The sequence below is a fragment of the Gorilla gorilla genome, chromosome 2, assembly GCF_029281585.2.
Source record: "Gorilla gorilla gorilla isolate KB3781 chromosome 2, NHGRI_mGorGor1-v2.1_pri, whole genome shotgun sequence".
NCBI lineage: Eukaryota > Metazoa > Chordata > Mammalia > Primates > Hominidae > Gorilla > Gorilla gorilla.
In genome coordinates, this window is record NC_086017.1 from 145653461 (window position 1) to 145665535 (window position 12075).

The 12075-nt window shown below is 44.3% G+C and overlaps 2 protein-coding genes across 48 annotated transcripts in view; one reads left to right on the top strand and one right to left on the bottom strand.

Annotated features, from left to right (window-relative positions):
* Positions 1-1219: 1219 nt before the first annotated feature.
* On the bottom strand, positions 1220-10113 carry ANAPC13 (anaphase promoting complex subunit 13). 4 transcript variants are annotated; one of them, XM_031008976.3, is made up of 4 exons: positions 9458-9495; positions 7370-7722; positions 6319-6444; positions 1220-2222 (listed from the first exon to the last, which is right to left on the bottom strand). In XM_031008976.3, exons 3-4 carry the CDS (start codon positions 6415-6417, stop codon positions 2097-2099), a joined length of 225 nt encoding a protein of 74 aa, XP_030864836.1. In that variant the 5' UTR covers positions 6418-6444; positions 7370-7722; positions 9458-9495; the 3' UTR covers positions 1220-2096. The 4 variants fall into 4 exon arrangements, with proteins under 4 accessions (XP_030864836.1, XP_055239302.1, XP_004037735.1 ...); XM_055383327.2 differs by lacking the exons at positions 7370-7722; positions 9458-9495 and adding an exon at positions 10093-10113; XM_004037687.5 differs by lacking the exon at positions 7370-7722 and having other exon boundaries at positions 9458-9517.
* CEP63 (centrosomal protein 63) overlaps positions 9227-12075 on the top strand; it is an 89649-nt gene continuing 86800 nt past the window's right edge. For 6 of the 44 annotated variants that reach the window (XM_055383314.2, XM_055383317.2, XM_019023953.4 and 3 more), the window contains exon 1: positions 9425-9558. Coding sequence is in view for 8 of the 44 variants with exons in the window: in XM_063704221.1 (XP_063560291.1) it covers positions 10226-10233 (8 nt within the window). In the remaining 36 variants the exon portion in view is untranslated. The other 38 variants (XM_055383320.2, XM_055383324.2, XM_055383294.2 and 35 more) reach the window with 19 other exon arrangements.

Consider the following 12075-nt stretch of genomic DNA (forward strand, 5'->3'; position numbering starts at 1 on the left):
TGGGCCAGAAATCCCACTGGATCAGACTGAAGCTAGACTTCAGCTCAAACCACATCTTGGCTCAGCTTCTTTCCCTGACCTATCCTGTTTACCTTACAGGACTCTTCTGAAAGCACCTCAATAAATCACTTGCACAAGAAATCTCTGCCTCAGGGTTGGCTTCTGGGAACCCAACCTAAGTCACATCTTTTATTTTTCCTTCCTGGCATACGCCCCAAATTGAAATCATGTATTTGTATGGCTAATGGTTTAATGCCTGTCTCCCCAACTAAAGGCTCCATGAAGGGAGAGGCCACACTTACTTTGTTCATTGCTATATTCCCAGTGCCAGGCACGGTGCCTCCCACAGAGAAAAGCAATATGCAGGCTCTAAACTGGAAAGCTGGCAGGAACCAATAGGCCACATAGCCTCTTGGCCTCCCTCTCCAGATACTTTCCTTTTTGGGTGTTTTGGTACAGACAATTGAAGAAAGCTACCCTGTAACAGCAACTTAGCATTTCTTGTGCCCATCATCCTCAAGCCAGTCCTAGACAGAGATTTCGAAGCCCTGGTTGACAAAATCTGACTAGCCTAAATTAGGTCACCTAATTCCTGATACAATGAGCTACAGTTCTGGCACCATAACACAAGTTACGAACTTGCCCAGAGGCTATTCCTGGGGGTGGCGGCAGTTCTCGGATGAGTGTCATAGACACAAACCAACAGCTGTCTTACAGATATCATATTCTGGTTCAGCAGAAATCAAGAATAGCTTTCATATTTTACTGGTCTACTAATATTCCAGGGAAAGGCTAGGCAGGATTCACATGAACATTTGTCAAGTTCTTAGATGTTAGTGTCTCAGAGATTACATACCACAAGTAAGCTGTAAAATCCTCATTTAACAAGAATGTGAAAGAACTGTGGCATTCTAGGTATTTTAATTTTTTGAAAAGCTTTTTCTCTTGTATAAGTTTTTTTTAATATTGTAAGTCTCTTTTCTATTAGGTTGTCTTTCTTTGCTTATTGAAGGGACTGGTGCCTTGGGGTCTTTATTCTGAAGATAAAAGATTTCTAGGCAGAACTACTGATGCAAAGAGAAGAAATCAGCCTGGATGTATCTGGATTATAGGATAGATGCTAAAATCATGTTTGTGATTGAAAACCTAAAATAAGCTAATTTGTTTTTTCATGTACCTCTTCCTCCTAAAAGCTAAGTAAACAAAAAGACCCAGCATAAAAAGGATGAGAAGAGATTTTAGTTATTCAGTGTTTTCAGAGTTTCAACAAGGGATACAGATACAAGCAGCTTCTTACAGAGTTTACAATCTGGGGAGGGAACATGAAAGACACTGTTTAACAGGCAAATAATTCCAGGAATAAATATACTTGAATGTGTTTTTCAAAATACAGGTTCTCATACAAACGTATAACTAAATACTGATTCCACAGTGGGGTGGTTGTAACTGAAAGGGCTTTAAGAAAAGGCTTTGAATAAAACTAGTCATCCACCTAGCCAAAGATCCTTTCCAGCAGCACAAAAGGAATTTGTAAGGAGAACAGAGGTTAACTGTCAGATATCTTTCTAATCTGTAAATTTATCCAAAGTTTGAAAATACCATGAAGAATCTTAGGAATGCCAGTAACCAGGGAATGGGATATTTGCATATCACAACATCTACAGGCTAAATACACTCCAAATGCTTCTCAATGTGGGGAAGTATGAGAAGTTAATAATTCTCCTAGTGTCTGGCTTCCTTTTTCTTTGCCTTTCCCTCTCATATGTTCAATCACCTGTGTTACAGGACACACATAAGTAGTTGGAAGGTGTTAAACTTTGACAGCAAAGCAAAATCAGAGGTAGAGGCAAATGTTTAACCAATCATGTTCAAATATAAGCTACTCAATGAAGAGTTTTAGGTTTAAAGAGCCAAATATCCACCATTACTGAGAAATCTGTTTCTCATTCAATTTCTCATTGCACTTGGCTACCACAAACTAAATGGGTGTACATTTTTGAGTGCTGATTTATTACTCAAAGATTTGAATTTGGAGACTGAAACAAAACATGCTTTATCTGTGTACTTTGAGAAAATCCATCCACAAGAAAGGAGCGTCAGTTTCCAATGGGGGGAACATTCTCATGGAGGTACTGTAAGGCTAAGTCTGTCCACTTCATTTCTTGTTCTTTGACAGATTCTGTGGTGCCACCATTGTCTTGTTCAGGTTCAGGAAGCTCATTCTGAAAAGGTACAATAGAAATTCAGAACAGTAATATATTCTGCATCTTCTTGGAACTCAAGAGCACTTAGAATTAAAGCTTGTGAGTTCCTAGGAACAGGCAACATAATTGATATGTGTATTCTAAAAAAGCTAAAATCATACACGTGAGGAAACTATCAGAAGTATCATTCAAACATGGCCTGGGCCTTCTTCAGTAGGGAATGATGGGCATTTTGACTCTGACATTTGTGAAGGAGGCACTGTGGCAGAAGGGTTAAGGGCAGAGGCTTTTGGAAGCCAACTAGGATCCAAGACTACAACTCTCCCATTTGCTGGGTTACTTGGGCAAGGTATGCAAACCCTTGGGGCCTTTGTTTCTTCCTTGGCAAATGGGAGAACAAAAGAGCCATCACCTCACAGGACTACTGTAAGGATTAGGTGAGGTAATTCAGATCAGGTGCTGAGCACTGTGTGGGGTATCCAGTGCTCAAGGAATATTTGCTATTATTATTAGCGGCTAGGAACACTGAGATGAGCGAATCCTAAATCTTCTTTAGGGGGAGCGTGCTTTAAAAGAATACTAGTTTGCTGGCGTATTCCTTAGACACAAGAAATGTATCCAAAAAATTATCTTGGACCCAACATGTCTTTTTTTTTTTGAGATGGAGTTTCGCTTTTGTTGCCCAGGTTAGAGTGCAATGGCGTGATCTCGGCTCACCACAACCTCTGCCTCCTGGGTTCAAGCGATTCTCCTGCCTCAGCCTCCTGAGTAGCTGGGATTACAGGCATGCACCACCATTCCCGGCTAATTTTGTATTTTTTTATTTTTTTTTAGTAGAGATGGGGTTTCTCTATGTTGGTCAGGCTGGTCTCGAACTCCCGACCTCAGATGATCCACCCGCCTCAGCCTCCCAAAGTGCTGGGATTACAGGCGCGAGCCACCGCACCTGGCCCAACATGTCTATATTATAATAAAAATGGAGGTAGGGCAGGAAACACTGAAAATGTAATTAATAGATAAGACCTCCCTCTAGTGGTGGAGCAGAGCAACAAAAAACCAAAAAAATGACCAATTCACACCCTACCAGCAATTTTCTTAAAATGGTAAGTCATGGGCCACACTTACTGTAGGATCTGGGATCATTTACTTGTATTTTAAGTTTAAATGTATTACTACTGAAACTCTGCTTTGTACCAGAGTTCACAGATACCTATATATTTCTTTTCAATTATCTGTGTTTTGTTTTATGGTTAGCAAACTGTTATGCAATATCCAGACTTAAAATTTTCCACTGGCTTCTAATTTGTAGTATGTGAATATGTTTTCCCCTCTAAAATTATGCTCAGTATATATTAAATGATATTTACTTATCTATATTTGAATCACATACATCTTGTTCTACAAGACAGATTCAAACATACTTGAACAGATTGAAAAGAGCTATCATTTATTGTAACACAATAATATATTATCTTAAACTTAAAAAGAAAGTTCAGTCCTAATAATTACTTATAGATGACAAAGAATAAATAGGTCCTTGGTTAATGAATTCTTTAATTCAGAAGCAGACAACGTTGCTTAATTTCATCCTATCTGTGGTATGCTTTCTAAAATAATGTGTCTTTCATTTGGTATCTACTGTCCCTTGCAATACATGCCAACACATAAAATGGCATATATGCCTGGCAAACAAAAACAAAAGTATCATAAACCCAGCCATCCATTATGGTGTACTGTAAAACGCCCTTAGTTCTTTGCAGCTACTCTTATCAAAAGGTGAAATTGATTTCCCCAATCTTGGATTTGGACTGGCCCTGTGAGTTGTTTTGGCCAACAGAATGAAGCTGTCATGCCAGTGGGCCAGTTCTTGGCCTAAGCTCCAAGAAGCTCTGCAGTTTCCTCTCAGGTTGCTCTTGGAACCCTGAGATTGAGAAGTCTGGGCGAGCCTGCTGGATACCAGAGACCATGGCATAGTCACCCCATCACCCAGCAGACAGCTTGTTAACTGCCAGACATGTGAGACAGTCCTAGATTACCCAGCCTCCAGAGTCTGTTGGCTGACTGCACAACACAAGCAAGCCTGGCAGGGATCAGCTGAGCTGGTGCAGACTAGAAGTCCCTCCCAGCTGAGCTACAAAATCATGAAATAAACAGTTGCTCTTTTAAGTCACTAAGCTTTGGGGTGACTTGTTATGCAGCAAAACCTAACTGGCATACACATTGCCTTAGAATCACAAGACAAGCGAAAGGTGTGGATTAGCAGCAGGGCCAAGCCAACTTCACCTGGAAGTCAGCAGGGAAACTTCCTTCATCCCCTGCCACCCAAATATTCTCCAATCTGAGCCATAAACTTCTCCAGAAATGGACGTCTCCTTTATTTTCTTGACTTTGTTTAGGCCCTCCTCCCTTGCCTAGACCACCACAACAGCTTGCCAATTGGTCTCACTTGCTCCTATCTCCATGTCACACCATCTCTAACAATGCTGCTAAACTGATTTTCCAAAAGCCAAATCTGAGCATAGCAGTCTCGCTTTTAAGACCATTCATTCCTGGATCTCCTGAGGATGAGGTCTAAGTGTGGTATCAAATACCACTCTCAATCTGATCCAAGCCCAACTTTTCAGCCTACTTATGTGACAAATGTATTCTTCATCCACAGTGAATGACTCACCATGTCCCAAAGCCTTTCAAAACTCTGGGCCTTTACACATCTGTCCGCTCTGCTGCAATACCCTTGTCTACCTCCACTAAACTTCTGGTCCTTCCTTATGACCCAGCTTAAACATGACATTCTCTCAGAAGCCTTTCTGATGCCCACCAGGCAATCAGCCACTTCGTATATGATGTGGCTGTTTATGCCCCCACCTAGAATATTTATTATCACAATTACTTATCTGTAAGTGTTGCCTTTCTAGACCCCTCAGGAGGAGGAACTGTATCTTATGTTCACATAGTCTTATGGCACACAGTAGGCTTCAAAAAATGCTTGTCAAATGAATGAATGAACAGAAGTTCACAAGACAGGATTTGGAACTTCACAGACCTAGGTATATGTTATATGAAGCCCTACTTACCTGCTACTGGACTTTGGGCAAGTTGCCCTTTCTGATCCTATTCTTTTCCTATAAAATGGGAATAACAGCACCTCCCTCACAGGGTTGTTTAAGAATTAGAGATAATGTATATTTCCAACCTCAGTCCATGGCATAAAACTGGTATTCAATAAATGACATCTATAATTCTTATTATGCTCTCTCTTTTGACAATTTTCCTAAGCTTGAACTAAGCTATGACTTGTTATTTGATATGTATATTATTCACTGAACATATTACTATCTCTTATTCGTAAATGAAAATACAGATGAACTATTTTATTTCTTTGCAAACAGCAGCAGCAGATATTCTAACTATAAATTATATTTTATTCAATACTAACTACTCTTCTCAGGGCAGCTGGCATGCTTTAAAGAAAAACAGTCCTGTTTTCCCTTTTTTAGGCCTCTATGACATAAATAGGATTTTAAACAAACATTTATGTAAGCAAAACTTTTGGATCACTTATTACATGAGGTTTAACAAACTCCCTGCAGCAGAGTTTTCCAAAGATGGGGAAGAAAAGAGTATTCCAGAAGGCTGCTGGCCTAAACGCAAAAGAATACCCAGGTATCTTCTGAATATTTTCCAGGGAACCTAAGATAGGTGTATGCTCCAAGAATGTAAGTTTCTAAAAATGCCAAAAGACTGATGAGCCACAGGCAGGGAAGTAAGAAACAGAGCTCATATGCTGCTGCTTCTTGTTCCTCCCGATCTTGCGCATTAAACTCTCATTATTTGGTTTCTCTGGTTTTCGTGTGGTGGACAGAACATGGCTCAGAAAATCTGGGCTCTAGTCCTGGCATGACTCCTAACTGACCTGGCCATGTTAGCTCCCTGAACCACATTTTTCTTCAAATAAAACATACAACTAGATGCTCTCCAGAAGCTTCTAGAGTTAGAGAATTCCACAGCTTTGATTTCTTTGCCACACTAGTTTATCTTCCATTGATATCCCTCCTCCACTAGTTACTGCCAGATCAATACCTTTAACCCATCCTCAGCTCAAATCATAACCTACCAGTGGTATTGCGACATCCTCATAAGGCAGCTTGTCTTCTCGCCAAGCATCATCAATCAAATCCAAGATCCTTCCATCTCTCTGAACCTCACTGTCCATTTTCCTGCAGCTTTGATCTTGTCAAATCTGTAAGCCAAAGAGGTTATTTCTTAAACACGAAGACTGAAGAGATGGTATAATCCACTATTAGGATTCTCCAGGCTTTTTAGTCTGGGGCCACCTTTTGGGAAAAGGTTCATTTTCTCATATGGGCCGGGTGACTACTTTGATCACAGTTCCTCTCTCCAACCCCAACTGATACATATTTTATAGTGTATACTGGACAGGCATAGCCCAGCTGACAGACCAGTGTCATAGAGTGTAACAGGAGAGCAACACGTTAAACGAGGCCCTCAAATATTAATATGTTGCATCTCAATATAGCTCTTCTAACTTGAACATTCACCTTTTCCTGTTTGTGATGCCTTTGATGAGTCCCTGATTCATAATGGCCAGCTAAGTTTCCTTTCTAGCCCCTGGCTCAAACCTCAGCATTCTTAGGCACAGGAGTCCCACGAACATACTGTAAAGGAAACGGCTTCCTTCCCTAAAATAGTACCCAGGCTGAGATCTGAACAAATCACTTCTAGGTGAACACCAGTGGTAGAACCTCATACTGCTAAAGTTTCTCCAGTTTCTGCTTCCCTTTGGGGTAGCTCCTTCCTCGGAGGTTCCTTCCTCTAATTCTTAACGCTACACTCCCTTCAATTTCTGGCCCAAATGGTCACGATGCTTATTCAGCTCCTTGACCATGGCTGATTCCCCATTTTTCTCTGAAACTGCTATAATCTAATCCAAAAGGCTGGCTAGCTTGGAGGATACTTCTGGATTTCCCTGTTTCCAAGGTTGGGCCCTGACTCATCATAGGCATCATCCTATGGGTGCTCTCTGCTACCAAGTGACAATCCAAAAAGCCCAGAAGCCACTGGCATCAAAGGTACTCTCAGTTTCTGAGACTATGGAGACTCACACAATAAGCAATTTTGGGGTGGGGGAGCGGGGTGGAACTCACCATCTGGAGGTGCTTTTTTCAGAGCTCAGCCTGGGTGATATTTTAAGGAAGGAAGCCATTTCCTTTACAAGCTCAACTTCAGACATCGTCTTGCCTTGAGGATTTGTGTCAGGTCTGTAGTTGGTCCCTTCGCATAGTCCAGTTTAGTGTTATCTCAGTATGTTCATGAGCTCCTGTGCCTAAGAACGCTGAGGTTTGGGCCAAGGCAGGTGGAAGTTTTTGTAAAAATGGCTCACAGGGCCGGGCGCGGTGGCTCGCGCCTGTAATCCAGCACTTTGGGAGACCGAGGTGGGCGGATCACGAGGTCAGGAGATCAACACCATCCTGGCTAACAGGGTGAAACCTCGTCTCTACTAAAAATACAAAAAATTAGCCGAGCATGGTGGCAGGCGCCTGTAGTCCCAGCTACTCGGGAGGCTGAGGCAGGAGAATGGCGTGAACCTGGGAGGCGGAGCTTGCAGTGAGCCGAGATAGCGCCACGCGCCACTGCACTCCAGCCTGGGCGACAGAGCAAGACTCCGTCTCGGGGAAAAAAAAAAAAAAAAAAAAAAAGGCTCACAGCTGTCCCCCCATAGGATAACTGCAAGATATCCCTAACACCTTGGCAAAAATTATACACAGATTGGTGTGGGAAAGGGTTTTTACCCCCATGACAAGGATCTGGGCAAAAGTTAAGCAAAATGCGCCCTGCTACTTCTGTCACCGGTGAGCCAGGTGAGGGCTTAATTAATCCAGTACTCAATAATTAACCGAGTACTACCCAGTGGATAACTCAAAGCAAGACGAAGTTTTGGTTATACTTTTGAAGTCCCTGTCTTACAAGTGCTCCCCACTTTCCTGCTGCTACTCCTTTGTCCTTGCTGCTCTGTCTCCTGGGATACCCTTCTCACTTTCCTCAGCTGATCCAAACCTGACTTTCGGAGGCCCACGTAGATTTTCCACCTTTGTAAAGTTTTCTCAAATCACTCGAGCTTCAGTAGGCCTTCTATCCATGAACTCTTGCTTCTTGTCCTAACTTAATCTACTAAACAAGCTAGGTCAGCTTTGTGGTCAATTGCTCAGGTATTATTGTCTCCAACTGTTATGTGTACATTTTGTACCCATGATTCCTTAGTAGATCTTTCCACATTTGGCCTCAATCTTTTTCACCTGTCCCTTCTCCAAACACCTCCAACCCTGTCACATTTTCCAGCCTTGACAGTTAAAACCCCCTTTTCCACATCACTAATGCCACTCTTCCTTTCAAGATAAACGCAGGCGTCAGCTCTTGAAGGTCAACATCCCATTTCCGGGATTAGGCGCGAAGGTGCCTTCCCTCATAAGGGGCTGGAAGGATGGGAAGCATCAAGATAATCAATGCCCAGGGCACACTGATTACCTTGTGTACTAAAGCCACCGTCCCAAGTACTCGTCACCCAGTACGACCACTGTTTCCTGAACAAACTTTTCTTACTCACGTGACAGTCCCGATGCCTGCAATGCTCTTTGTTTCTTCCTTTTTATTCCAGTGAACCCACAGTCAGTCTAAAAATCTTAGGTCCCAGGTCGCTTCCTATAGGAGGCCGCCTCCAAGCCCCAGGCTGAGCGCGGTCCCGGTACCCACCCCTCCAGGGGTCTCACAGTTCCCTAAGCACAGAGCATGGCACCAACTGGGGAGTCTGTCAAACAGCCCAGATGAATGTCTTTCCAAACACGCGGTGCCTGCGTTTCCCGGGACAGGGACATGTCTTATCAATTTCTATATATTATAGCTTTGAAAACATGTATTTATAAAATCAAAGCGGGAAAGCCTTGTTCCTTGCTAGAAATGAGCCTCGCAGGCCACCACCATCCGCACCGTACGTCAGGCCGCCCCTCAGCTGCGGCTTCCTGCCTGAGGCAGGATGTACCAAACGTGGAAGCGGAGACGGGGAGGTCTGGGGGTGCCACGCAAGTCCCTTTCCTCCCGACACGAGTGCAGTAAAGAAAAACGGTTATGAGCGTAAAGTGACAGCCTCGGCCGATGGGAACAGGGGGAAGTCCGACACTGAGCAACGAACGCATTCCCGCGCCTCCAAAACCTAGGCCGGGGGCGCTGGAAACCCTTACCGGCACCCGGCCACCGCGGCAGACGCTTCCTCCTGCCACGCCCCGCCCCGCCCCCCCGCATCACGTGTCTGCACTCGCTTTCCTCGGATTCCCGGATGTGGGTGAGTTCATTTGCTCGCGTGCAGGGGAAGTCTGGAGAAGGCATTGTTTCAATTATTAAAAGTGTGGGGGCAGTGGGCGGAACAAACGCGCCGATTACAGAGGCTGGACGTAAGTTTAGCGGTGGCGCGCGTGCGCAGCGCCGGCCCGAGGTAATGGCGGGAAGGCTCAGGGGCGTGCTTGCGGCAACCCTGTAACCGCCTGTGCGCAAGTCGGAAGGGCAAGGGGCGGCCGTGTCCTGGTCTGGAGGCGGCCCAGGCTGCCTTGGTGACTCTGGCTTCGCGGCCTCATGGCTTGCGGCCGGTTTGCGCAACGGCCTGCGAACCACCAGGCGCGTCCCCGCCGGCTCGGGTCCGCCCCGGAGCCCAGTCCCTCGGCCTGGCCCGCTATGCCCTGCACACTGGCGGAGTCCGGCGTGGCGCAGCCCGGCGTGGGGTTCGGCCCCGCCAGGTGGTCAGCCCTTCCTCGGAGTCCGGGTGGCTGGGGGCGCTTCGGAGAGTGGCCAGGTGGGCGAGCGAGCTGCGCCCAGTACTCACCTTCCCCGGCGGACCCACCTTCCTTTTCAGCGGAGAGACCCCAGTGCGGCCTCCCTGCCAGGGCTGCTGTCTAGCTAGCGCTGTTGGGACTACTTCATTCACGGCACAAGGGGACCCGCTCATTTAGGGTGGCATGTTAAGGTTGGCAGCTTTTAAAATAGTGAGTTGGTTTAAACGGTTATGTTAGTACAAGAGGTACGGAAATGTGGAGAACTGAAATTGGAGAACCCTGAACTAACGGCTCCATGCACACAAATGAGGGATAGAAAGAAATAAGGACGGTTTCTTAGGAACACTTTAATCATGGAGATACTTGAAGACAGTACATTTAGGCTTATAATGTGCTTTTTCTTACGTCCCTTACGACATCAGGAGAGTAAAGATGAGTATGATGTCAGAGACAGGTCGTCTTTTACAGTTTCAGCACCGTACGCTGATATGCACAAAGTAGTTTTCCCTGAGCCTTATGTCCGGTTAAACTTATTAAAAGAATTTATTATTTTAATAAAGCAGTATTGTAGGGTAGATGCCCTGTATTTATACAGTTCCTCAAGTGCTTGCATTTATTTTTTAGATACGAGGAAATCATAAGGATCGTTGATTAGATTTCTGTTAGCTGTAGCTTAATGATAAAGTGTATATATTTTCTTATTTGGCGTGCAGTACCATTTTTAGATTGATTTTTATTTTGAGTTTGCCTTTTGACTATGGCATTATCAGTGATCAGGGTAGTAAAAAGCTCTGAAACTAAATTAGAGTAGAGATTTATAAACAGGCACACTGCCTTTTAAAATGTATGTAGATGCAAATCTAAAAGTTGTTTGTAAAAATTGTGTATGTTGATAGTACTGATGCCATTTCCTCTCGTTAAAAGGTGGAAGACCTTTGCTTAGTCCTTTCTGTTCTAATTTATGTTGTGCTGGCAGATGGTGACAGCATCAGTAGTCCACTCTGTCATTGCTTCCTGCTTTCAAAAAATGTCAACTTGACTTGAAATTCAGCTAAAGCCAACATTGACATAAGGTTTCAGGAACTGAATCTCTGATCTTTATGTTATTTTAGTCCGCCTCCCCGCCCCCATCAGGAGCTAGGTTTTTCAGTTTTACAGAGCCACAGTACTGTCATTACACATACACAAATTAATAAAAATTCTCTAATGTCAATATCTAGTCAAATTACCATTTCTTCAACTGTCTCTTAAATGTCTTTTTACAATTAGCTTGTTTGAACCAAAATCCCACAGGGATCTGCCTATTGTGTTTGGGTGATGCACATTTGACATCTTTTAATCTATATTTGTTCCCTCATAGCTATAGCTATGGGATTAGCCCCTATTTTTCCTTACAGTTCTAAATTTAGCAGATTGCATTGCACAATATCCTTTAACATGTATCTCTGTTGCCTTTATGTCCTCTAAACCAGGGGCCCCCAAACCTGGGGCCGCAGAGCAGTACCAGTCCGTGGCCTGTTAGGAACCAGGCTACAGAGCAGGAGGTGAGTGACAGGCTAGTGAGCATTACCTACCACCTGAGCTCTGTCTCCTGTCAGATCAGCCGTGAGGTTAGATTCTCCTAGGGGCACGAACCCTATTGTAAACTGCGCATGCAAGGAATCTAGGTTGCACACTTATGAGAATCTGACTAATGCCTGATGATCTGAGGTGGAATAGTTTCATCCTGAAACCATGCCCCTAACCCTGTCCATGTGTATTATTCATATTACTGAAGAAGTGGTTGGCCGGGCACGGTGACTCACGCCTGTAATCCCAGCACTTTGGGAGGCTGAGGTGGGCATGAGGTCAGGAGTTTGAGACCAGTGTGGCCAACATAGTGAAACCCCGTCTCTACTGAAAATGCAATAAAATTAGCCGAGTGTGGTGATGTGCGCCTGTAATCCCAGCTACTCGGGAGGCTGAGGCAGGAGAATCACGTGAATCCAGGAGGTGGAGGTTGCAGTGAGCCGAGATCACACCATTGCTCTCCA